At 44.9% G+C, this 24497-nt stretch overlaps 1 protein-coding gene across 2 annotated transcripts in view; it reads left to right on the top strand.

Moving 5' to 3' along the window:
- Nucleotides 1–24497, top strand: part of LOC110529504 (midasin) — a 62270-nt gene that overhangs the window by 1518 nt on the left and 36255 nt on the right. For both annotated transcript variants that reach the window (XM_036984899.1, XM_036984898.1), the window contains exons 4-36: nt 75–182; nt 388–580; nt 834–1043; nt 5434–5565; nt 5690–5793; nt 5879–5993; nt 6279–6472; nt 8964–9045; nt 9520–9615; nt 9975–10087; nt 10610–10758; nt 10863–10923; nt 11033–11247; nt 13788–13891; nt 14002–14146; nt 14343–14439; nt 14876–14989; nt 15143–15290; nt 16702–16809; nt 16951–17102; nt 17928–18106; nt 18238–18446; nt 18671–18817; nt 18929–19070; nt 19273–19407; nt 20627–20765; nt 21445–21583; nt 22021–22151; nt 22340–22478; nt 22656–22785; nt 23028–23285; nt 23448–23645; nt 23832–24040. In XM_036984899.1, coding sequence (XP_036840794.1) covers nt 75–182; nt 388–580; nt 834–1043; nt 5434–5565; nt 5690–5793; nt 5879–5993; nt 6279–6472; nt 8964–9045; nt 9520–9615; nt 9975–10087; nt 10610–10758; nt 10863–10923; nt 11033–11247; nt 13788–13891; nt 14002–14146; nt 14343–14439; nt 14876–14989; nt 15143–15290; nt 16702–16809; nt 16951–17102; nt 17928–18106; nt 18238–18446; nt 18671–18817; nt 18929–19070; nt 19273–19407; nt 20627–20765; nt 21445–21583; nt 22021–22151; nt 22340–22478; nt 22656–22785; nt 23028–23285; nt 23448–23645; nt 23832–24040 — 4795 coding nt within the window. The remainder of the gene's footprint in view (nt 1–74; nt 183–387; nt 581–833; nt 1044–5433; nt 5566–5689; nt 5794–5878; nt 5994–6278; nt 6473–8963; nt 9046–9519; nt 9616–9974; nt 10088–10609; nt 10759–10862; nt 10924–11032; nt 11248–13787; nt 13892–14001; nt 14147–14342; nt 14440–14875; nt 14990–15142; nt 15291–16701; nt 16810–16950; nt 17103–17927; nt 18107–18237; nt 18447–18670; nt 18818–18928; nt 19071–19272; nt 19408–20626; nt 20766–21444; nt 21584–22020; nt 22152–22339; nt 22479–22655; nt 22786–23027; nt 23286–23447; nt 23646–23831; nt 24041–24497) is intronic.

Here is a 24497-nt window from a genome sequence, read left to right as displayed (position 1 = left end):
GATTGATGTTTTTACAGCTGTCTGTATTCATATGAAGTCAAGCTTAGTGATCTTCTGGATTCTTTCCCGTTTAGTTACACTGCCCAGTGTCTGGCTCTGGTGTCTCACATGACTGATAATCAGAAAACCATCTTCTTGAGAAAGGTGCTGTCGAGTGACGAGATTCTGCACATGAAGATAAAGTACGTACATTTCTATTGGACTGATTTTGAACACTGTTGACGATTGGTGGACGTTGATTGAGATGGATGAATAAAGTTTTTTTGCATGTTATTATAATGCACACATTGTGAACTCAAATGTAGACTTGCATGTCTTCACAGATTGCAGATATGAATACAATGTTCAGTTTATAACCTTTGCTTTTATCGGCTTATAAACACACAGGTCACTGGAGGAGACTCAGCAGTTGGAGGTAGAGAAGGCCCTGGTGCTTGCTAACCAGGGCACTGTAATGTGGCGCCAGGAGAAGGTAAACAAGTTCACCCGGGGCCAGGTGGTGTCAGAGGACCTGTCCCAGACTGTGGTGGCTGTCTGTGGGGTGGTGTTACCTAGGATCGCCCCAAAACAGACAGAGCAGGTAAGACTTCCTATCCTGGTCCCAGATCTGTTTGTGCTTTTGCCTACTCCATTGTTATTGGCAGGCTATTTGGCATGGCAATTCCATTAGTAGTTGGCAGGAGAGCAGAAACAGACTGGCAGCCAGTCTAATGACTTCCTGCTTAGATTTAGAGATTGATTGTTTGTGAAAGACTATGGAATATATGGTTCAAACTACATCAGTGGTGTTGATTTGATAGGTGGCATTACATTTGTTCTCTTACTAACTCTAGGGTAACCTAAAACATCTGGTGCTAGTGGACTCAACCTGCCGCAACCTGCGGAGACTGGCCATGGCCGTGGCATCCCAGAAGGCTGTTCTTTTGGAAGGGCCCATTGGATGTGGTAAAACAGCCCTGGTGGAATTCTTGGCTGCAGTGACCGGACATACCAAAACACCAGAGATTCTCAAAGTTCAACTTGGGGATCAAACTGACAGCAAAGTAAGTGCAGTGATCCAATGTAGCAATCTATAAAATATACAGTACCAGTCAAAAGTTTAGACATTCAGTTGAAGTCGGAAGGTTACATACACTTAGGTTGGAGTCATTAAAACTTGTTTTTCAACCACTCCACAAATTTCTTGTTAACAAACTATAGTTTTGGCAAGTCGATTTGGACATCTACTTTGTGCATGACACAAGTAATTTTTCCAACAATTGTTTACAGACAGATTATTTCACTGTATCACAATTCCAGTGGATCAGATGTTTACATACACTAAATTGACTGTGCCTTGAAACAGCTTGGAAAATTCCATAAAATGATGTTATGGCTTTAGAAGCTTCTGATAGGCCAATTGACATCATTTGAGTCAAATTGTTTACAGACAGATTATTTCACTTATAATTCATTGTATCAAAATTCCAATGGGTCAGAAGTTTACATACGCTAAGTTGACTGTGCCTTGAAACAGCTTGGAAATGGCTGTAGAAACTTCTGATAGGCTAATTGACATAATGTGAGTCAATTGGAGGTGTACCTGTGGATGTATTTCAAGGCCTACCTTCAAACTCAGTGCCTCTGCTTGACATCATGGGAAAATCAAAAGCAATCAGCCAAGACCTCAGAAAAAACGTTGTAGACCTCCACAAGTCTGGTTCATCCTTGGGAGAAATTTCCAAATGCCTGAAGGTACCACGTTCATCTGTACAAACAATAGTACGCAAGTATAAACAGCATGGGACCACACAGGCGTCATACCGCTCAGGAAGGATACGCGTTCTGTCTCCTAGAGATGAATGTACTTTGGTGCCAAAAGTGCAAATGAATCCCAGAACAACAGCAAAGGACCATGTGAAGATGCTGGCGGAAACAGGTACAAAAGTATCTATCTCCACAGTAAAACGAGTCCTATATCGATATAACCTGAAAGGGCACTCAGCTAGGAAGAAGCCACTGCTTCAAAACCACCAGAAAAAAGCCAGACTACGGTTTGCAACTATATATAGGGACAAATATCGTACTTTTTGGAGAAATTTCCTCTGGTCTGATGAAACAAAAATGGAACTGTTTGGCCTTAATGACCATTGTTATGTTTGGAGGAAAAGGGGGGAGGCTTGCATGCCGAAGAACACCATCCCAAACGTGAAGCACTGAGATGGCAGCATCATGTTGTGGGGGTGCTTTGTTGCAGGATGGGCTGGTGCACTTCACAAAATAGATGGCATCATGAGGAGGAAAATTATGTGTATATATTGAAGCAACATCTCAAGACATCAGTCAGGAAGTTGGGTCTTGCAAATGGACAATGGCCCCAAGCGTACTTCAAAAGTTGTGGCAACACGGCTTAAGGACAGCAAAGTCAAGGTATTGGAGTGGCCATCACAAAGCCCTGACCTCAATCCTATAGAACATTTTTGGGCAGAACTGAAGAAGTGTGTGTGTGTGTGTGAGCAAGGAGGCCTACAAACCTGACTCCATTACACCAGATCTGTCAGGAGGAATGGGCCAAAATTCACCCAACTTATTGTGGGAAGCTTGTGGAAGGCTACCCAAAATGTTTGACCCAAGTTGAACAATTTAACGGCAATGCTACCAAATACTAATTGAGTGTATGTAAACTTCTGACCCACCGGGAATGTGATGAAATAATTAATAGCTTAAATAAATCATTCTCTCTACTATTATTCTGACATTTCACATTCTTAAAATAAAGTGGTGATCCTAATTGACCTAAGACAGGTAATTTTTACTCAGATTAATTGTCAGGAATTGTGAAAAACTGAGTTTAGATGTATTTGGTTAAGGTGTATGTAAACTTTCGACTTCAACTGTACCTACTCATTCAATTTTTTTTCTTTATCTTTACTGTTTTCTACATTGTAGAATAATAGTGAAGACATTAAAACTATGAAATCACATGTGGAATCATAAAATACAATTTAAAAAAACTTTTATCTAGGCAAATCAGTTAAGATCAAATGTTCAATGATGTCCTAGGAACTGTGGGTTAACTGCCTTGTTCAGGGGCAGAACAACAGATTTTTACCTTGTCTGCTCGGGGATATGATGTAGCAACCTTTCGGTTACTGGCCCAGTACTCTAACCACTTGGCTACCTGCCGCCCCATATGTATCATCAATCATGTAGTAACCAAAATAGTATTTTATATTTGAGCTTCTTCAAAGTAGCCACCCTTTGCCTTGATGACAGCGTTGCACACTTTTGGCATTATCTCAACTAGCTTCATGAGGTGCATTTCAATTAACATGTGTACTTTTTTAAATAATAGATTTTCTGCTTAATGCGTTTGAGCCGATCAGTTGTTGTGGCAAGGTAGGGGTGCTATACAGAATATATCCCTATTTAGTAAAATACCATGTCCATAATATGGCAAGAGCAGCTCAAATAAACAAAGCAAAATAACAGTCCATCATTACTTTAAGACATGCAGGTCAGTTAATCCGGAACATTTCAAGAACTTTTCAAGTTTCTTCAAGCGCAGTTGCAAAAACCATCAAGCTCTTTGATGAAACTGGCTCTCATGAGAACTGCCACAGGAAAGGAAGACCCAAAATTACCTCTGCTGCAGAGGACTCTACTCAGCAAACTGGATGCAGTTTATCACAGTGCCATCCGTTTTGTTACTAAAGCACCTTATACCACCCACCACTGTGACCTGTATGCTCTAGTCGGCTGGCCCTCGCTACATATTCGTCGCCAGACCCACTGGCTCCAGGTCATCTACAAGTCCATGCTAGGTAAAGCTCCGCCTTATCTCAGTTCACTGGTCACGATGGCAACACCCACCCGTAACACGCGCTCCAGCAGGTGTATCTCACTGATCATCCCTAAAGCCAACACCTCATTTGGCCGCCTTTCGTTCCAGTTCTCTGCTGCCTGTGACTGGAACGAATTGCAAAAATCGCTGAAGTTGGAGACTTTTATCTCCCTCACCAACTTCAAACATCTGCTATCTGAGAGGCTAACCGATCGCTGCAGCTGTACATAGTCTATCTGTAAATAACCCACCCAATTTTACCTACCTCATCCCCATACTGTTTATATTTATTTACTTTAATGCTCTTTTGCACACCAATATCTCTACCTGTACATGACCATCTGATCATTTATCACTCCAGTGTTAATCTGCAAAATTGTAATTATTCGCCTACCTCCTCATGCCTTTTGCACACAATGAATATAGACTCTCATTTTTTCTACTGTGTTATTGACTTGTTAATTGTTTACTCCATGTGTAACTCTGTGTTGTCTGTTCACACTGCTATGCTTTATCTTGGCCAGGTCGCAGTTGCAAATGAGAACTTGTTCTCAACTAGCCTACCTGGTTAAATAAAGGTGAAATAAAAAATGAGTTCATAAGAGTTAACTGCCTCAGAAATTGCGGCCCAAATACATACTTTTTGAATCAGGACTTCATGGTCAAATTGCTGCAAAGAAACCACGACTAAAGGACACCAATAAGAAGAAGAGACTTGCTTGGGCCAAGAAACACGAGCAATGGCCATTACACCAATGGAAATCTGTCCTTTTGGTCTGAGTCCAAACTTGAGATTTTTGGTTCCAACCACTGTGTCTTTGTGAGACGCAGAGTAGGTGAATGGATGATCTCTGCATGTGTGGTTCCCACGTGAAGCATGGAGGAGGTGGTGTGGGGGTGCTTTGCTGGTGACACTGTCAGAGATTAATTTAGAATTGAAGGCACACTTAAGCAATATGGCTACCAGAGCATTCTGCATCGATACGCCATCCCATATGGTTTGCGCTTAGTGGGACTTTCATTTGTTTTCAACAGGACAATGACCCAACACACCTCCAGGCTGTGTAAGGGCTATTTGACCAAGAAGGAGAGTGATGGAGTGCTGTATGTATCAGATGACCTGGCCTCCACAATCACCCAACCTCAACTCAACTGAGACGGTTTGGGATGAGTTGGACCGCAGAGTGAAGGAAAAGCAGCCAGCCAAGTGCTCAGCATATGTGGCAACTCCTTCAAGACTTTTCAAGACTTTTTTGGAAAAGCATTCCAGGTGAAGCTGGTTGAGAGAATGCCAAGTGTGTGTAAAGCTGTCATCAAGGCAAATGGTGGCTGCTTTGAAGAATCTCATACAATATATTTCGATTTGTTTAACACTTTATTGGTTACTAGATGATTCCATTTGTATTATTTCATAGTTTTGATGTCTTCACTATTATTCTACAATCTAGAAAATAGTACAAATAAAGAAACCCTTGAATGAGTAGGTGTGTCCAAACTTTTGACTGGTACTTTATATTTTTCCTGGAACTCTAGTGTCGTCCTCTGAGCGCATTCTACTGTTTTTGAATGGTTGATAGGAATGATCTAATCTCTTTGCTGGTTTATTGCAGATGTTGCTTGGGATGTATCGCTGTACTGATATCCCAGGGAAGTTTGTGTGGCAGCCAGGTTCCCTGACACAGGCTGTCTCTAAAGGACATTGGATCCTGTTGGAGGACATTGACCATGCTCCTCTGGATGTGGTGGGTTTTTGCACAGCTGAATCACGCATGGAATTACATGAAGTGACCTGTTAATGTAGTTATTACTGTAGTAGTAGGTTCAAGGCTACAAGGTATTTTATCAAATGAGTTGTATGCCTTGCAGATATCTGTACTCCTTCCCTTGATGGAGAATAAACAGCTGATGATCCCAGGACGGGAGGACTGCATTGAAGTGGCTCCAGGCTTCCAATTCTTTGCTACGAGAAGGTAAGAATGTCATGTGGCCCATGTGTGACCCTATGAATATCGTCCTCCTTTTACACAGAAAATAACTGGGATGTTTTGTGTGTAGAATGTTCCACAGTGCCGGAGGCTGGTACAGGCCACAGAACACCCACGCAGCTCTCTTGGACAAGTACTGGACTAAACTACAGATTGGAAACATGACACGAGAGGAACTGAAGAAGGTGAGACGACTGAGGACATGATCCAATGGAGTCCACATCAATTCCCTGTGGTCTATATAATGACCAGTGTATCCTCTGTTTCAAGTGTGTTTTTTTTCTAGCATGATGTACTACAGAATCCTAATCGCACTGTACTTTATAACCAGTTTTATCTTACTAATGAAGTTCCTGAAGCTAACAGTCGTGTTGTTCTTTGCCTTTGGAAACTTGGATATAATTTGCAATTGAAGCATTGTTTTAATTCTCTTTAAATCTCTCTTTAACTGTTGTTCTTTGCCTGTGCAGGTGCTGGTGAACCGGTACCCTAACCTAACGGTTGTGGTGGAGCGCCTCCTTGACATCTACTGCCAGCTGACTGGAGAGAGGCACCCTGACCCGGTGGCACTGGGCCACACAGACAGTATTCATGCACCAGAGGTGTCTCATCACAGGCTGGAGGACAAGACCACATCCCTGGAGGGGAGGGGACTGTCACTGAGGTAATGGCATGCTATGGCTGCTACCATGTTGTTATGTTGTGTTGCTACCATGCTGTGTTGTCATGTGTTGCTGCATTGCTATGTTGTTGTCTTAGGTCTCCCTTTATGTTGTGTTGTCTCTCTTGTTGTGATGTGTGTGTGTGTGTGTTGATCTGTATATATATTGTGTTTATTTTTAATCCCAGGACCCCTTCCTCGCAGGAGGCCTTTTGGTAGGTCGTCAGTGTTAATAAGAATTTGTTCTTAACTGACTCACCTAGTTAAATACAATAAAAATATATGCTCTTATTTTCAGCTCCCCCCTTTTATTTACCTTTAGCTTTTCTGTCTCATTTTGTAGCAATGAGCAATTTATTCATGTTCAGTTCTCATGGTTTATCTGATTCCCACCATAGGTGTCTATACACAATATTTTTCCCGCTGCATTGAAAGATGACACTGTCTCTCTGCCAGTATGAACTGGTGATGAACTCATTGTCATGATTCCCTAGCTGCTCAGATCTACAGTAATGGTCAATCCCCAGATACAGGTAAACCCAGTGGCCCCATCCATCCCACCACATGCGTCCCAGAGCAGAGGTGGGTTGTGGGGTTTACATTAGGATCTGCACTGGCCCACTGGGAGATGAAATGACCAGGCAGCTAGCCCTCAGGACTTTAATTAGCTTTCCACTGGGTGCTGCTGCCTGCGCTCGATGGCCCATCGATTGGACCGTTCTTTTCTATAGAGCTGGATCCACAGATGCTAGACGTTACACCAGGACAGCCCTTATCATTAGGTAACCAGTTCAGACCTGATCCTCTAATTTTGTGGAGGCCACTTGTTTTTCACCCATTTGTAAGGGTTCATACGGGGAATACCTGTGTGTACGTGTTGGGCTCAGGGCTTTTCCCTTGGTGTAAAATCAAAATGTGAGCATGTTGTTCCATACGCTGCTGTGGGCCACTTGGATAATTATTATTTTAGAGCTGCATGCATCACTGCAGTTAATGTACATAAAGAATGTTGTTTTCATTTGAGTTTGCAACCTGGCCTGCTAAGTAAGCTCTTATGTAGGTCAGGACAGAATGTAGGTCAGGACAACCCTATTGGATCAACTGTTTCTCAGCTGAATCTTTTCTCCAATCATTGATGGAAAACTTAACCTGGTCCTAAATCTGTGTCCTTAAGCCAACTCCTCTGTTTATCATTGCCATATTTATGTAACCCAGGGCTCTTCAACCCTGTTCCTGGAGAGTAACCGTCCTGTAGATTTTCACTCCAACCTTAATCTAGCGCACCTGATTCTAATAATATAGTGGTTGATAAAGTGAATCAGGTTAGTTTCAACTGTGGTTGGAGTGAAAACCTACAGGAGATTAGCTCTCCAGGAACAGAGTTGGAGTGAAAACATACAGGAGGGTAGCTCTCCAGGAACAGAGTTGGAGTGAAAACATACAGGAGTGGAGCTCTCCAGGAACAGGGTTGGAGTGAGAACCTACAGGAGGGGAGCTCTCCAGGAACAGGGTTGGAGTGAGAACCTAGAGGAGGGTAGCTTTCCAGGAACAGGGTTGGAGTGTAAACCTACAGGGGAGTAGCTCTCTAGGAACAGGGTTGGAGTGAAAACCTACAGGAGGGTAGCTCTCCAGGAACAGGGTTGGAGTGTGAACCTACAGGGGGTAGCTCTCCAGGAACAGGGTTGGAGTGAGAACCTACAGGAGGGTAGCTCTCTAGGAACAGGGTTGGAGTGAAAACCTACAGGGGGGTAGCTCTCCAGGAACAGGGTTGGAGTGTGAACCTACAGGGGGTAGCTCTCCAGGAACAGGGTTGGAGTGAGAACCTACAGGAGGGTAGCTCTCCAGGAACAGAGTTGGAGTGTAAACATACAGGAGGGTAGCTCTCCAGGAACAGGGTTGGAGTGAAAACCTACAGGAGGGTAGCTCTCCAGGAACAGGGTTGGAGTGTAAACCTACAGGAGGGTAGCTCTCCAGGAACAGGGTTGGAGTGTAAACCTACAGGAGGGTAGCTCTCCAGGAACAGGGTTGGAGTGTAAACCTACAGGAGGGTAGCTCTCCAGGAACAGGGTTGGAGTGTGAACCTACAGGGGGTAGCTCTCCAGGAACAGGGTTGGAGTGAGAACCTACAGGAGGGTAGCTCTCCAGGAACAGAGTTGGAGTGTAAACATACAGGAGGGTAGCTCTCCAGGAACAGGGTTGGAGTGAAAACCTACAGGAGGGTAGCTCTCCAGGAACAGGGTTGGAGTGTAAACCTACAGGAGGGTAGCTCTCCAGGAACAGGGTTGGAGTGTAAACCTACAGGAGGGTAGCTCTCCAGGAACAGGGTTGGAGTGTAAACCTACAGGAGGGTAGCTCTCCAGCAACAGGGTTGGAGTGAAAACCTACAGGAGGGTAGCTCTCCAGGAACAGGGTTGGAGTGAGAACCTACAGGAGGGTAGCTCTCCAGGAACAGGGTTGGAGAGCCCTTATGTAACTTCTACTCCATATTTTACAGAGACCTGCTGAAATGGTGTGAGAGGATCAGCAGTAACTTTGACAGCACCTCTTCTGCCACCGCTCAACATGTCTTCTTAGAGGTGAGCCTCGAGTCACAGCAGCACAGGCTGTCATTGCAATGTTGTCACCCTCCTGCCATTGTTTACTATGTTAAAGAAGATTTCGGGCTTGAACTGTTGTTCACCACGGATCATTTTAAACTTGTCTCTTAGAACTCTGTGGCTATGTAGAACTGGCAAGGTTAGACTCTGTTAAGGTTATTACCTAATCTATGTCAGGATGGAAAATCCTTTAGCCGTAATAGGGCTCGATGTGTTCAACACTTTTTTTCATGGCTCTTTAGGGTTAGCCTCCTGAACCAGGACTGACTGTGGATTGGGTTGGTTGAACAAAGTTTAGTATGGACTGCGAATAGATTCATTGAGTTAGCACAATCCATATTTGAATGGAAAATCAATGTAGCTGTAACCGTGTCAGAAACTTTTAACAATTTGCCGCCCAAAAAAAGAATGCTCTTGTTAACTGTACTGTTTTGCGGCTTTCCCCCCTTTTAGGCCCTAGACTGCTTTACAGCTATGCTATCCCGACCAGAGAGGAGGCTGTGCATGGCTGAGGTCATCGGGAGCAAGCTCAACATCTCCAAAGAGAAGGTAAGTCCAGCATCACTGGAAATGATGGGCCTCTGCTGACAGTATATCAAAACCAGTTCAGTACTGATGTACAAGTTTGTCGTACTTTAGGACATGATGTATGATCTACAGTCTCCTGACATAGAGCTAGTCCCAAATGGCACTCTATTCCCTATATAGGGCACTACTTTTGACCAGAGCCATTTGAGTGCCATTTGCCACAGGTGCTTTATTGGACTCAGACACGGTGATGGTTGTTGACTGTTGACATGATGGTTGTGTGCATAGAAATAAGAATACATGAATTAATTCTTATTTCTAAGGTTAGAACTTCCAAGCCATTCTATTAATTCTTATTTCTATGGTCGTTTGCCTCTCAGGCTGCACATTTCTGCCAGATGTACCAGCCTGGCATCTCTGTCACAGAGCTGGAGGCCTTGGTGGGCAGAGTGACCCTGGAACGGAAGCAGAACGAAGTGGTCCGCATCTGCAAGTAAGTCAGCAAAATGTGTGACCCTAAATCGAATTAGTTGCCATCTGATGCACTGCAATTTGTTAAAGTCAATTAAGTACCCGGCCACATAAGGGTTAGTAGTCCGATATTTGCCTGGCAGCTGTCGCTTATGGAACACACTGAGTCAGGCTGCCAGCCCTGCCAGTCTGTGCCCGTAACCTGTCTGTTTAGACAATATGGACGTTACTATCGCTTTGCCAGGCCCAACACTTGCCCAGCCAAATAGACTCCCGCTGGTTGATTGAATAAACATTGAATTGATCCCTAACTACACACTTTGATAAACCAGCAAATATTCCAGTCCTCAGCATATGACTAAAATCACATCAGAAAGGCACCTTTGGAAATCTACAATTGGGGGGAACAAAAAAGTATATTTGTTGATGAATGTATTATTAATATATATTTTGACCTGGTTTCAAGTATATGCATTTTGAAATTGTTGTAGGTAAAATTTGAGTAAAAGTGTAACCTAACCTATGTGTATCTCAATGTGCACAGTGAGAAGCAGACATTTGCTGCCACGCGGCCCTCTGCAGTGCTTTTGGAACAGCTAGCAGTGTGTGTTACCCAGGGTGAGCCCATTCTGTTGGTCGGAGAGACGGGCACGGGCAAGACATCCACTGTGCAGTACCTGGCTGGAATCACTGGTGAGACGCAACACTCTGCCAGAAAGCTTCTCTCGGACAACATGGTATAGTGGGTACCCACTAACCAACACCTATGTTCCCCTTCTCTCTCGCTCCCTCTCTAGGACACAGGTTACGGGTGGTGAATATGAACCAGCAGAGTGATACAGCTGACCTGCTAGGAGGGTAAGGGAATTAGTCCTTTTCTTGTATGAACTTACCAGCATATTCAGACAGGGATATTACCCTGGCCTGCATTGGTACTGAGTAGGCATATTCTCTTCCCTGATCTAAGGTATAAACCAGTGGACCACAAGCTGATCCTGCTGCCCTTGCGTGAGGCCTTCGAGGACGTGTTCTCCCAGACCTACTCCCGCAAGCAGAACCTGACCTTCCTGGGCCACGTGCAGACCTGCTTCAGGGGCAAGCGCTGGCAGGACCTCCTTAAGCTCATGGACCACGTTTGCAAGTCGGCCCTCAGCAAGTCGGAGCTGCAGGAAAAAAACAATGGTACCACCACACTCTGTAGATATTGTTGGCATCCCCAAATGACACCCTATTCCCTAATGGGCGGCATGATAGCCTAGTGGTTAGAGCGTTGGACTAGTAACCGGAAGGTTGTAAGTTCAAACCCCTGAGCTGACAAGGTACAAATCTGTCGTTCTGCCCCTGTTCCTAGGCCGTCATTGAAAATAAGAATTTGTTCTTAACTGACTTGCCTGGTTAAATAAAGGTAACATTTTTAAAAATGGCTTCAGAAAGTTTTCATACCCCTTGACTTATTCCACATTTGTGGTGCCTGAATTCAGAATTGATTACATTTTTTAAATCATGTTTTTATCTGTGTACAATACCCCATAGTGACAGAGAAAACATGTTTTTAGACATGTTAGAACATTATTCACATAAATATTCACACCCCTGAGTCAATACTGTAGAAGCACCTTTGGCAGTGATTACAGTTGTGAATCTTTCTGGGTAAGTCTCAAAGAATTTTCCACAACTGGATTGTACAACATTTGCCCATTTATTCTTTTTAAACTTAATCAAGCTCTGTCAAATTGGTTGTTGATGATTGCTTGACAACCATTTTCAGTTCTTGATTTTTTTTTGTTCTCTAGATTTTCAGGTACAGTTGAATTCGGAAGTTTACATACACTTAGGTTGGATTCATTAAAACTCGTTTTTCAACCACTCCGCACATTTCTTGATAACAAACTATAGTTTTGGCAAGTCGGTTAGGACATCTACTTTGTGCATGACACAAGTCTTTTTTCCAACAATTGTTTACAGACAGATTATTTCACTGTATTACAATTCCAGTGGATCAGATGTTTACATACACTAAATTGACTGTGCCTTGAAACAGCTTGGAAAATTCCATAAAATGATGTTATGGCTTTAGAAGCTTCTGATAGGCCAATTGACATCATTTGAGTCAATTGGAGGTGTACCTGTGGGTATTTCAAGGCCTACCTTCAAACTCAGTGCCTCTTTGCTTGACATCATGGGAAAAGCAATCAGCCAAGACCTCAGAAACACAATTGTAGACCTCCACAAGTCTGGTTCATCCTTGGGAGCAATTTCCAAATGCCTGAAGGTACCACATTCATCTGTACAAACAATAGTACGCAAGTATAAACAGCATGGGACCACACAGCCGTTATACCGCGTGGGACCACGCAGCCGTCATACCGCTCAGGAAGGAGACGCGTTCTACCTCCTGGAGATGAACGTACTTTGGTGTGAAAAGTGCAAATCAATCCCAGAACAACAGCAAAGGACCTTGTGAAGATGCTGGTAGAAACAGGTACAAAAGTAACCTGATAGGCCGCTTAGCAAGGAAGAAGCCGCTGCTCCCAAACCGCCATAAAAAAAGCCAGACTACGGTTTGCAACTGCACGTGGGGACAAAGATCGTACTTTTTGGAGGAATGTCTTCTGGTCTGATGAAACAAAATAGAACTGTTGGCCATAATGACCATCGTTATGTTTGGAGGAAAAAGAGGGAGGCTTGCAACCTGACTGGGAATGTGATGAAAGAAATAAAAGCTGAAATAAATCATCTCTACTATTATTCTGACATTTCACATTCTTAAAATAAAGTGGTGATCCTAACTGACCTAAGACAGGGAATTTGTACAAGAATTAAATGTCAGGAATTGTGAAACACTGAGTTTAAATATATTTGGCTAAGGTGTATGTAAACCTCCGACTTCAACTGTATATTTTAAGTCAAAACTGTAAGTCGGCCACTGAGGAACATTCACTGTCCTCTTGGTAAGCAACTCCAGAGTAGATTTGGCCTTGTGTTTTAGGTTATTGTCCTTATTTAGTGCCTTGTTGCACACACTGCATGTTTTGGAATATTTTTATTCTGTGCAGGCTTCCTTCTTTTCACTCTGTTAATTAGGTTAGTTTTGTGGAGTAACTACAATGTTGTTGATCCATCCTCAGTTTTCTCCTATCACTGCCATTAAATTCTGGATTTGGCCTCATGGTGAAATCCCTGAGCGGTTTCCTTCCTCTCCGGCAACTGAGCTAGGAAGGACGGCTGTATCTTTGTAGTGACTGGGTGTTTTGATACACCTTCCAATGTGTAATAACTTCACCAAGTTCAAAGGGCTATTCATTGCCTGCTTTTTAAAAAACAGTTGCCCTTCTTTAAAACCTCCATGGTCTTTGTGGATGAATCTGTGCTTGAAATTCACTGCTTGACAGAGGGACCTTACAGATAATTGAATATGTGAGGTACAAAGATGAGGTAGTCATTCAAAAATCATGTTAAACACTATGTATGTACATGAACTTTAATTAATTTAAAATCCAGACTGTAACATAACTGAATGTGGAAAAAATCAAGGGGTGTGAATACTTTTGGAAGGCACTGTAGTGCATCATATAGATACGTGTTGCCATTTGGAAAACAACCAAAAGAAGTACCTTCATTCCTTCTTGTCTTGAATAGCTTACTCCTACTCTCACTGTGACAGAAATGTGAGTGTTGCCTTAGGCTGTTCTCAGTCTGTTTTTGTGTGCTGATTTCCCCAGCCGCCTTGCTGCAGGAGCAGTGGGAAACCCTGGCCGTGAGGCTGGCTCAGACACAGCAGCAGATCAGAGCCTGTGAGACCGCACTGGTCTTTGCCTTTGTAGAGGTAAAGGTTTACCTAAATTGTCTCACTCTCTCACACACACACACACACACTACATATCCCTGTTGACCACCAACCTGCTGTGATTTTAAACCGTGTGTGTCTCTCTACAGGGGACTCTGGCCCAGGCGGTGAAGAAGGGAGAGTGGATCCTGCTGGATGAGATGAACCTGGCTGCAGCAGAGACTCTGGAGTGTCTGAGTGGCCTGCTGGAAGGCACCGCCGGCTCTCTGGTGCTGCTGGACCGCGGAGACACTGGTGAGGCGCCCACTGCTCTCCATAGCATGTTATGACATGTTATAACACTTTATATCACTGTTGCATTACATGTAATACATTGCATATTGTTATTGTCATGGCTTTGGTCATGAAGGTATTAACTGATTATGACCTTGGAAATATGATCACTTTGATGCTGCTACTGGAATTAAATGTCTTTTTTTTTTTTGTACAGAGCCCCTGGTTCGCCATCCAGACTTCCGTCTCTTTGCCTGCATGAACCCAGCGACTGACGTGGGGAAGAGGAACCTGCCCCTGGGCATACGGAACAGGTTAGAACAAGGGCTGAGCTGGCCTGGTGTTTGACTGAAATGTCTTTAACTTATGAGCATACTGGCAAACCTACTACCTTATCAGGATCTGGCAGCCCAACTAGCTGTTCAGGATCTGGCGGCCCAACTAGCTGTTCGGGATCTGGCGGCCCAACTAGCTGTTCAGGATCTGGCGGCCCAACTAGCTGTTCAGGATCTGGCGGCCCAACTAGCTGTTCAGGATCTGGCGGCCCAACTAGCTGTTCGGGATCTGGCGGCCCAACTAGCTGTTCGGGATCTGGCGGCCCAACTAGCTGTTCAGGATCTGGCGGCCCAACTAGCTGTTCAGGATCTGGCGGCCCAACTAGCTGTTCGGGATCTGGCGGCCCAACTAGCTGTTCGGGATCTGGCGGCCCAACTAGCTGTGGTTTGACATGCTGCTCTCTTTCTTTCCCAGGTTCACTGAGCTGTATGTGGAGGAGCTGGAGAATGAAGGAGACTTGCGCATCCTGGTGTCTGACTACCTGAAAGGCCTGAACCCCAATAAGAACGTCATCAACGGGATTATAAGGTCAGGGGTCAGATTACATACTGTCCTCTGTCATATGCATCACGTGGCTCATCAAGTTTCCACAAAGTCACGTTGAATGTCATGTCATATTGATTGCTGATTTGATTGATTAATTGATAGATTTGAATAAAAAACATGTATTTGCTGCTGCAGCTTTTACCTGACGGTGCGTAAGGAGGCTACCTCCAAACTGGTGGACGGGACTGGACACCATCCCCACTACAGCCTGCGTACCCTCTGCAGGGCACTGAAGTATGTGGCAGCCAACCCCTGCTACAGCGTCCAGCGCTCTCTCTACGAGGTAGGAGGCCAGAGCTCTCCCAGCATTGATTTCGACATCCTTTATATTGACTAAATAAGCATACAGTACATTCGGAAATTATTCAGGCCCCTTGACTTTTTCCACATTTTGTTACGTTACAGCTTTATTCTCAAATTGATAAAAAAAAAAAACATCTCATCAATCTACACACAATACCCATAATGACAAAACAAAAACAGATTTTTATTTATTTCTGCTAATTTATTCAAAATAAACAACAGAAGTACCTTATTTACATAAGTTTGGAACCACCAAGACTCTCCCTAGAGCTGGCTGCCTGGCAAAACTGAGTAATCGGGGGAGAAGGGCCTTGGTCAGGGATGTGACAAAGAACCCAATGGTCACTTGGACAGAGCTCCAGAGTTCCTCTGTGGAGATGGTTGCCCTTCCGGAAAGTTCTCCCATCTCTGCAACACTCCACCAATCAGGCCTTTATGGTAGAGTGGCCATACATAAGCCACTCCTCAGTAAAAGTCACATGACAGCCTGCTTGGAGTTTGCCAAAAGGTAACTAAAGGACTCTTAGACCATGAGAAACAAGATTCTCTGGTCTGATGAAACCAAGATTGAACTCTTTGGCCTGAATGCCAAGCTTCACATCTGGAGGAAATGTGGCACCATCTCTACGGTGACGCATGGTGGTGGCAGCATCATGTTGTGGGGAGGTTTTTCAGAGGCAGGGACTGGGAGACTAGTCAGGATTGAGAGAAAAATGAACATAGCAAAGTACACAGAGATCCTTAATGAAAACCTGCACCAGAGTGCTCAGGACCTCAGACTGGGGTGGAGGTTCACGTTCCAACAGGACAACGACCCTCAGCACACAGCCAAGACAACGCAGGTGTGGCGTCTGGACAAGTCTCAATGTCCTTGAGTGGCTCAGCCAGAGCCCGGACTTGAACCAGATCAAACATTTCTTGAGAGACCTGAAAATAGCTGTACAGCTATGCTGCTCATCAAACCTGACAGCGCTTGAGAAGATCTGCAGGGAAGAATTAGAGAAACTCAGGTGTGCAAAGCTTGTAGCGTCATATCAATGACGATTCAAGGATGTAATCGCTGCCAGAGGTGCTTCAACAAAGTAAAGGGTCTGAATACTTAAGTAAAGGGTAAAGGGTCTGAATACTTATGTTGATGTGATTTAAAAAATAATAATTTTTTAACGCATTTGCAAAAAATTCTAAACCAGTTTTTGGCTTGTCTGTATAGGGTATTGTGTGTAGATTGATGGGGGGAATATTTAATCCATTTTAGAATAAGGCTGTCATGTGGAAAAAGTCGGGGTCTGAATAGTTTCCTGAATGCACTGTATATTGATATCCTTAGTAACTTCATTGATTGGAAAATAGGTTCAGATGTGACCAGATTCTCCATCGGTCTCTTTTTCCAGGGCTTCTGTTTGAGTTTCCTTACCCAGCTGGACCGCAGCTCCCATCCAATGGTCCAGAAACTGGTGTGTCAACACATCATGGGGGGAAACATCAAGTGTCTGAAGCAGGTAATACTGCAGGCCTGTAATATGACTTTATTGATTCCATATTTGTATTAATTGAGATTGATGGATAATTAAGAAAAAGCTTAATAATTCCTCAATATGAGATTCCTCAGTAGACATGGTTCTCCCTGTGTTTCCCCACAGCCCATCCCGGAGCCCACGGGGCGGCCCTGCATTCAGATGGAGGGCTACTGGGTATCCCAGGGGGAGATGGAGCCGGCTCTGGACCCCAGCTACATCCTCACCACCTCCGTCAAGCTTAACCTGCGTGACCTGGCCAGGGTGGTGTCTGCTGGGTAAGAAAACTGAGCTCCCCTTTCTGCTGTCCCCCGTCCCCCTGGATCTATCAGTCAACCTAGTCAATACCTGTGGTACAGTCCTAGTAGCCACTGTCTGTTGTATCGTCAACCTGTTGCTGGCACAATGAGCGTCACATGAGTTGTATTGGCTAATATTGGTTGTGTCATCACTGCTGCCGTAAAGATGACATGACTTTCCCACATTGCTGCTGCTGCTGTTGTCGTGGTGGAGAGTAGTTGCCATGACCTGACCACAGGTCAATCGTTCCCAGTGCTCAATTGTTTCTCTGCCCTTCATTACGAGGTTAATTTAGTCTTATCTGGACACATGGGCTCTGTCCCAAATGGCACCCTATTCCCTACACAGTGCACTAATCCCTAGGCTCTGGTCAGAATTTGTGCACTAGGGAATAGGGTGCCATTAGGGATGCATACATGCCCTTCACACTTCAGTCCAAGGAAAATCAATTGCACAATTGAAACACAACTAAAAACAGACACTACCCAATTCTACACGACCTCACCACAGGTCAATTCTACACGACCTCACCACAGGGCAATTCTACACGACCTCACCACAGGTCAGTCGTCCCCAGTAAGTTCTTGATTGTTTCTCTGCCCTTCTTCTCTGGACACAGTTGGCGTCTCAAATGGCACTCTTTCCCTAGTGCACTACTAGTGCACTAGGGAAAGGGTGCCATTTGGGACACATCCATGACCTCTACACTTGAGGTCAGCCAATTCCTCTTCCACTAAGTGCACATTGAAACACAGACACGAACCGGCTCTACTAGAAATATTCTATATTTGTTTGTTCTTCAGGAGCCACCCTGTCCTGATCCAAGGAGAGACCTCGGTGGGAAAGACCAGCCTGGTCAGGTGGATAGCAGCAGCCACGGGGAACCAGTGTGTCAGGATCAACAACCACGAGCACACAGACATCCAGGAGTACATCGGCTGCTACTCCTCTGACGGCAAGGGCAAGCTGATCTTCAAAGAGGGTACGGCCAGTTCTACACTGTAGCCCTGCAGTCAGTGTCTCACACAGACTGTTCTGTTCATGATCACGGTGTAATGTCTTCTTTTTGTGTGTGTGCCTCTGCGTGTGTGTCTCTGTATGTTTCCCCTGTAGGCGTTCTGATTGACGCCATGAGGAAAGGATACTGGATTATTCTGGATGAGTTGAACTTGGCCCCTACTGACGTCCTCGAGGCCCTCAACAGACTGCTGGACGACAACAGGGAGCTGTTTGTCGCAGAGACACAGGAAGTGATCAAAGCGCACCCCCGATTCATGCTGTTTGCTACCCAGAATCCTCCTGGTCTCTACGGAGGCAGAAAGGTACGTGTGACTCGGGCCATAGTGGGTTATTAGGATTATATTGGGATAGTGTAGTTTTGGTTATTTCACAGCCATAAATAGTGCAAGACAAGCAAGCACACATTTTCTACGCTCATTGAGCACCATGGGATCTGTTCCTTCGGGCACAGGAATTAGGATGGTGATGAAAGTGTAGTTTGGTAGACCAGGTCTCAGCGAGGGCAATATAATTTCTCTCCCCTCAGGTGCTGTCCAGGGCCTTCAGGAATCGTTTTGTGGAGCTTCACTTTGACGAGTTGCCTAGTGATGAGCTAGAGACCATCCTCTGCCAGAGATGTAGTCTTCCTCCATCCTACTGCTCCAAGCTGGTCAAAGTCATGCAGGAACTCCAGGTGACTGTCTCATATTTAATCTCCTTTCATATGTTAACTCATTGCCATTGGCAATAAGGTAATGGTGTGTTCTAATTTTATAACTCACTGTGTGTGTGTGTGTGTGTGTAGTCTCTTCGCAGGGGATCTACGGTGTTTGCTGGGAAACATGGCTTCATCACCCTGAGAGATCTCTTCCGCTGGGCTGACCGCTATCGGCTGGAGGAGCAGACAGATGCCTCCCGCGATTGGCTGCAGCATTTGGCTGATGACGGTAAGGCCCAATAGGATCACAGCAGCAATTTTGTCCCATCTTATACGACAAACTATCATCTGCTTTTGTCTCTATTGCTTTCTCTGTCTGTTGTTTTTCAGTGGGACTTATGTGTGAAATCATGTTCTACTTCACTTCAATGGTAATGTCTTTTCACCTAAGTATTTAGGATTGTTGAAGTGTGTGTGTGTGTGTGTCTCAGGGTTCATGCTGCTGGCTGGGCGGGTCAGGAAGCCAGAGGAGGCCTCCACTATCCAGTCCATCCTGGAGAAACACTTCAAGAGGACGGTGAACTCTGACACCCTGTTCTCAGAGCAACAACTCACCACACAGTTTAGTAAGTAGAGCCTGGTTCTCTCTCTCACACACACACACACACACACACCAACATGCCCTTTTGCCCCCGACCCAACTGTGTGCATGACCCTGCTCACTCACAAACAGTTCATATTGGGGGAGTATGTCAACAATACAGGAAAGCACTACTGTGACTACAACTGTTCTGTCACAATACAGAATGTGGTATGGAGAATGTTCAACATGAATGTGGAATGGAGAATGTTCAACATGAATGTGGTATGGAGAATGTTCAAGATGAATGTGGAATGGAGAATGTTCAAGATGAATGGAGAATGTTCAAGATGAATGTGGTATGGAGAATGTTCAAGATTAATGTGGTATGGAGAATGTTCAAGATGCATGTGGTATGGAGAATGTTCAATATGAATGTGGTATGGAGAATGTTCAATATGAATGTGGTATGGAGAATGTTCAAAATGAATGTGGTATGGAGAATGTTCAAAATTAATGTGGTATGGAGAATGTTCAAAATTAATGTGGTATGGAGAATGTTCAAAATTAATGTGGTATGGAGAATGTTCAAAATGAATGTGGTATGGAGAATGTTCAAAATGAATGTGGTATGGAGAATGTTCAATATGAATGTGGTATGGAGAATGTTCAATATGAATGTGGTATGGAGGATGATGAATGTGGTATGGAGAATGTTCAAGATGAATGTGGTATGGAGGATGATGAATGTGGTATGGAGAATGTTCAAGATGAATGTGGTATGGAGGATGTTCAATATGAATGTGGTATGGAGAATGTTCAAGATGAATGTGGTATGGAGAATGTTCAAGATGAATGTGGTATGGAGGATGATGAATGTGGTATGGAGAATGTTCAAGATGAATGTGGTATGGAGAATGATGAATGTGGAATGGAGAATGTTCAGTGTGAATATGGTGTCTTATAAGGGCATGTAGGGAATGAGAGAAACCTCATAACTCTTGGCTGCACATACATAAATATGTACTTTAGCTGTTGAGACAACAAGGTACAGTGTATCACTATTCCCCATTATGTGGGGTCAATGGAGTGTGAACATGAATATTGAGTGTGAAGTGGATGGATTGTCCATCATGTAGTGTTGTTCTGGAATGATACCACCTCCCTTTGCAACATACTTATCTGCTAATGACTTTGATCAAGTTTATTAGGCTATTTGTATTGGCCAGTGTGTCAGAGTTGATCTGGTTTATTGTGAATGGCAGGTCCGTTCGTGGACAGCTTCGCGGGCGTGCCTGAGGAGTTTCGTCACGTGGTGTGGACGCGGGGGATGAGGAGACTGGCCGTGCTGGTGGGACGGGCCCTGCATTTCGGGGAGTCTGTTCTATTGGTGGGAGACACTGGGTAGGATTCATCCTAAATTCCTGATTGTGGAAATCTCTCCAATTGTCAATTAAATCTGTAATGCGAGCAGTAGGTGAAGTGAATGGGTTAGTACGTACTACAGAAAGACAACGCTCTCCTAACTGTCCACTTCTTGAAGCCAATACAGTAACGTAGTGGTTCCCAAACTGTGGGGCACGCCCCCTGGGGGGAACTCAGTCTGGGGTTCAACTTACTCTTGAAAGTTGTAATAGTATAATGCACAAGGGGCGATTTTGAAATTGAGTATTGCAGCATCAGTTTTCCTATTGTCATGTCAGTCATTGCAGACCTTAGAGAGCTATTTAACTTGTCAATGTGTCAGCTAACATTTTATAGCTAGGTTGTTTAGCCCGTAGATTTTGTAGATGTTCGAGTCACTCTAATCAAATTAGACATGACAAGATGTATGGAATTGCAGGAAACAAGCTGTAAACCTGCTAAATGTTATCTCCGCCAACAAGAGGGGTGTGAACAGTTTGTGTCATGAACAGTGCTTGTGCCCATGGAAGTAGATGTGCGCACGGAGTGGGGCGTGGGATTTTCCCAAATGCTGGAAGAGGAGGCCTGAGTAAAAAAGTTTGGGAACCCCTGCAAAAACGTACTAGCCTAAACCCCCAGAAAGACAGATCAGTTAGAACATACTTTCTCCTCCCCCCAGGTGTGGTAAGACCACCATCTGCCAGCTGTTTGCTGCGCTGGCCGGACAGAAGTTCTTCTCCCTCAACTGTCACCTGCACATGGAGACGTCTGACTTCCTGGGGGGCCTGCGTCCTGTCAGACATACTGGGACACACCAGGTAGATACTACACCGTTAATGGTCACAATTTAAATGAACTGTAAATTATGAACCCTCTCTTTTTTTTAAACTTTTTTTTACCTTTATTTAATTAGGCAAGTCAGTTAAGAACACATTCTTATTTTCAATGACTACCTAGAAACAGTGGGTTAACTGCCTTGTTCAGGGGCATAACGACAGATTTTTACCATGTCAGCTCGGGGATTCAATCTTGCAACCTTTCGGTTACTAGTCCAACGCTCTAACCACTGGGATACCTGCCGCCCCTAAACCCTCATAAACCCTCTATAGGGCATTAAGGTTCTTCATCATTTTAAAACTCACAGTAATTGAGTAAAATAAAAAATGCTTAAAGTAAAATGATATTTTAGTATATGATACAGATGGCCAGTCCCACTGACCCCCCCCCCCCCCCCCGTCTTTGTGTGTTGGTACAGGCGGATGCTGAGGACGGCAGGTTGTTTGAGTGGCACGACGGGCCCCTAGTCCTGGCCATGAGAGAGGGGGGGGTGTTCCTCATGGACGAGATCTCCCTGGCTGACGACTCTGTGCTGGAGAGACTCAACAGGTACACACACGCTGACTATGTTCTAATATCCTCACTAGTGTACTGCTTAGAATCCCTGCCCAATACATCACTTCATTCTGAATGGTATACTAGTGTGAATATGGTAATAGAGCCGCTTTCTCACAATAGTTAGCGTATAACACTTCATTAGATATCGTTGACCTGTGACCCTGCTCTGATTGGTTCAGTGTCCTAGAGACGGAGAAGTCTCTGGTGTTGGCAGAGAAAGGAAGTGGAGATGACGATGACGTGGAGCTGATCACAGCAGAGCAGAACTTCCGCCTGGTTGCCACCATGAACCCTGGAGGAGACTTCGGCAAGAAAGAGGTAAACCATTTCAACAGACGAACCAGCAGGGCCAGAGTCTAAACCGGCCCCTAAAATTACATCCTATTCTATTTCTGCATCTGGAGGGTCATACAGGGCCACAGCCACTTCTGTTTGTTATGTAGATGATCAGTCCAACTTGTTAACATATCTCTCTGTGTGTGTGTGTGTGTCCAGCTCTCTCCTGCGCTGAGGAACAGGTTCACAGAGATCTGGTGCCCTCAGAGTAACAGCCGCAGTGACCTGGTGCAGATCATCCAGCACAACCTGAGGACCAGCCTCTCATTGGATGACAATGACCACCAAGGTACTCCTCTCCTCCACACACCACAGACAGAATACATCTCCTCATCTAGGAGTAGCATTTGATAGGCTAGAATAGTCTCCCTACCTGTACATATCTCATTTGAGTGTAAATCTTCTTAGTCTCAAATGTGTTCATAGGTACACACCGTACCTCACTGTATTATTAAGTTCATCCATTTCTATTGTACTTCCTTGTTGTAGCTATCTCTCACTATGAACTACGACCTTTGACCCCCAACCCAGGAAGAGACATTGCCGAGCTCATGCTGGACTTTATTGACTGGCTGACCAACCAGGACTTTGGGCGGCGCTGCGTGGTCAGCGTCAGGGACATCCTGTCCTGGGTCAACTTCCTCAACCTGGTGTGTGAGCGTGACGCCGACAGCTTCATGACCATGGGGGACGAGGGCGAGGAGGAGGCTGAGTGGGACCTCCGGCTGGACACGGTCACTGCCTTCATCCACGCCGCGTGCCTGGTCTACGTGGACGCCATCGGCTCAGGTCAGACACCGGGACACTAGGTCACAGTACACTGCTTGTTGTTGATAGTGATGTTCTGGTGCTTTCGTAAGGACACCAAATTCCTAAGTTGTGCATGTGTAGGATGCTTCATGATGATTCATGATGATCTCACGTCTTTCTCTCCTTCTTGGGATGTCACAGGGACAACAGTATCTGCTGCGGAGAACGCCCTTGTGGCGCGCAGGGCCTGTCTGAGATTCCTGCATACCAAGCTGGGTGGGATCACCAAGCTGGACCAGGAGATGCTAGACGCACTGAGGGTCTATGACACCAGCCTGCTCAGGGAGCCCCAGTGGGGGGATGACTTTTTTGGCATCGACCCCTTCTACATCTCCTCAGGTGGGGACACTTTAATCCTAGATTAGAGCATGAAGCATCCCAAATGGCCATTGGACCCTGGTCAAAGATAGTGCACTATATAAGGAATAGGGTGCCATTAAGAACCCAACCCTAGACTAGAGCATGTTGTTTATAATGGATCTGTTTTTGTAAAAATGGTAATGAATGTTTCCTGTGTTCTGCCAGGCCCGGAGAGTGAGAGCAGGAGCCTGACGGACTATGCCCTAGCAGCAGGCACCACAGCAGTTAACGCCCAGAGGCTCCTGAGGGCCCTGAAGCTGCAGAGACCTGTGCTGCTGGAGGGCTCCCCTGGCGTGGGCAAGACCAGCCTGGTGGCCGCCCTGGCAAAGGCTTCAGGGAACCACCTCGTCAGGATCAACCTCTCGGAGCAGACTGTAAGAAACTTTAACTGGGGCTCTTTACAATGATAATGCAAATGTTGGATGTTATTGTCTGGATTACTATTTATTTGCATGTGTACACCTCAGGAGGTTGGTGGCATCTTAATTGGGGAGGACGGGCTTGTGGTAATGGCTGGAGCATGATAGGTGGAATGATATCAAACACATGGTTTGATGCCACTCTATTTCCAGCCATTATTATGAGCTGTCCTCCCCTCCGCAACCTCCACTGGTGAATACTATGTTGTATTGTTACATAATGTCTGAACTTTTTAAACTATACTGAACCAAAATATAAATGCAACATGTAGAGTGTTGTTTCATGACCTGAAGTAGAAAATGTTTCATATAAACAAACCATTTATTTCTCTCAGATTTTGTGCACACATTTGTTTACAATCCTGTTAGTGAGCATTTCTCTTTTGCCAAGATAATTTGACAGGTGTGGCAT

Source organism: Oncorhynchus mykiss, chromosome 8 (assembly GCF_013265735.2).
Source record: "Oncorhynchus mykiss isolate Arlee chromosome 8, USDA_OmykA_1.1, whole genome shotgun sequence".
NCBI lineage: Eukaryota > Metazoa > Chordata > Actinopteri > Salmoniformes > Salmonidae > Oncorhynchus > Oncorhynchus mykiss.
This window is presented reverse-complemented; position numbering and strand designations above follow the sequence as displayed.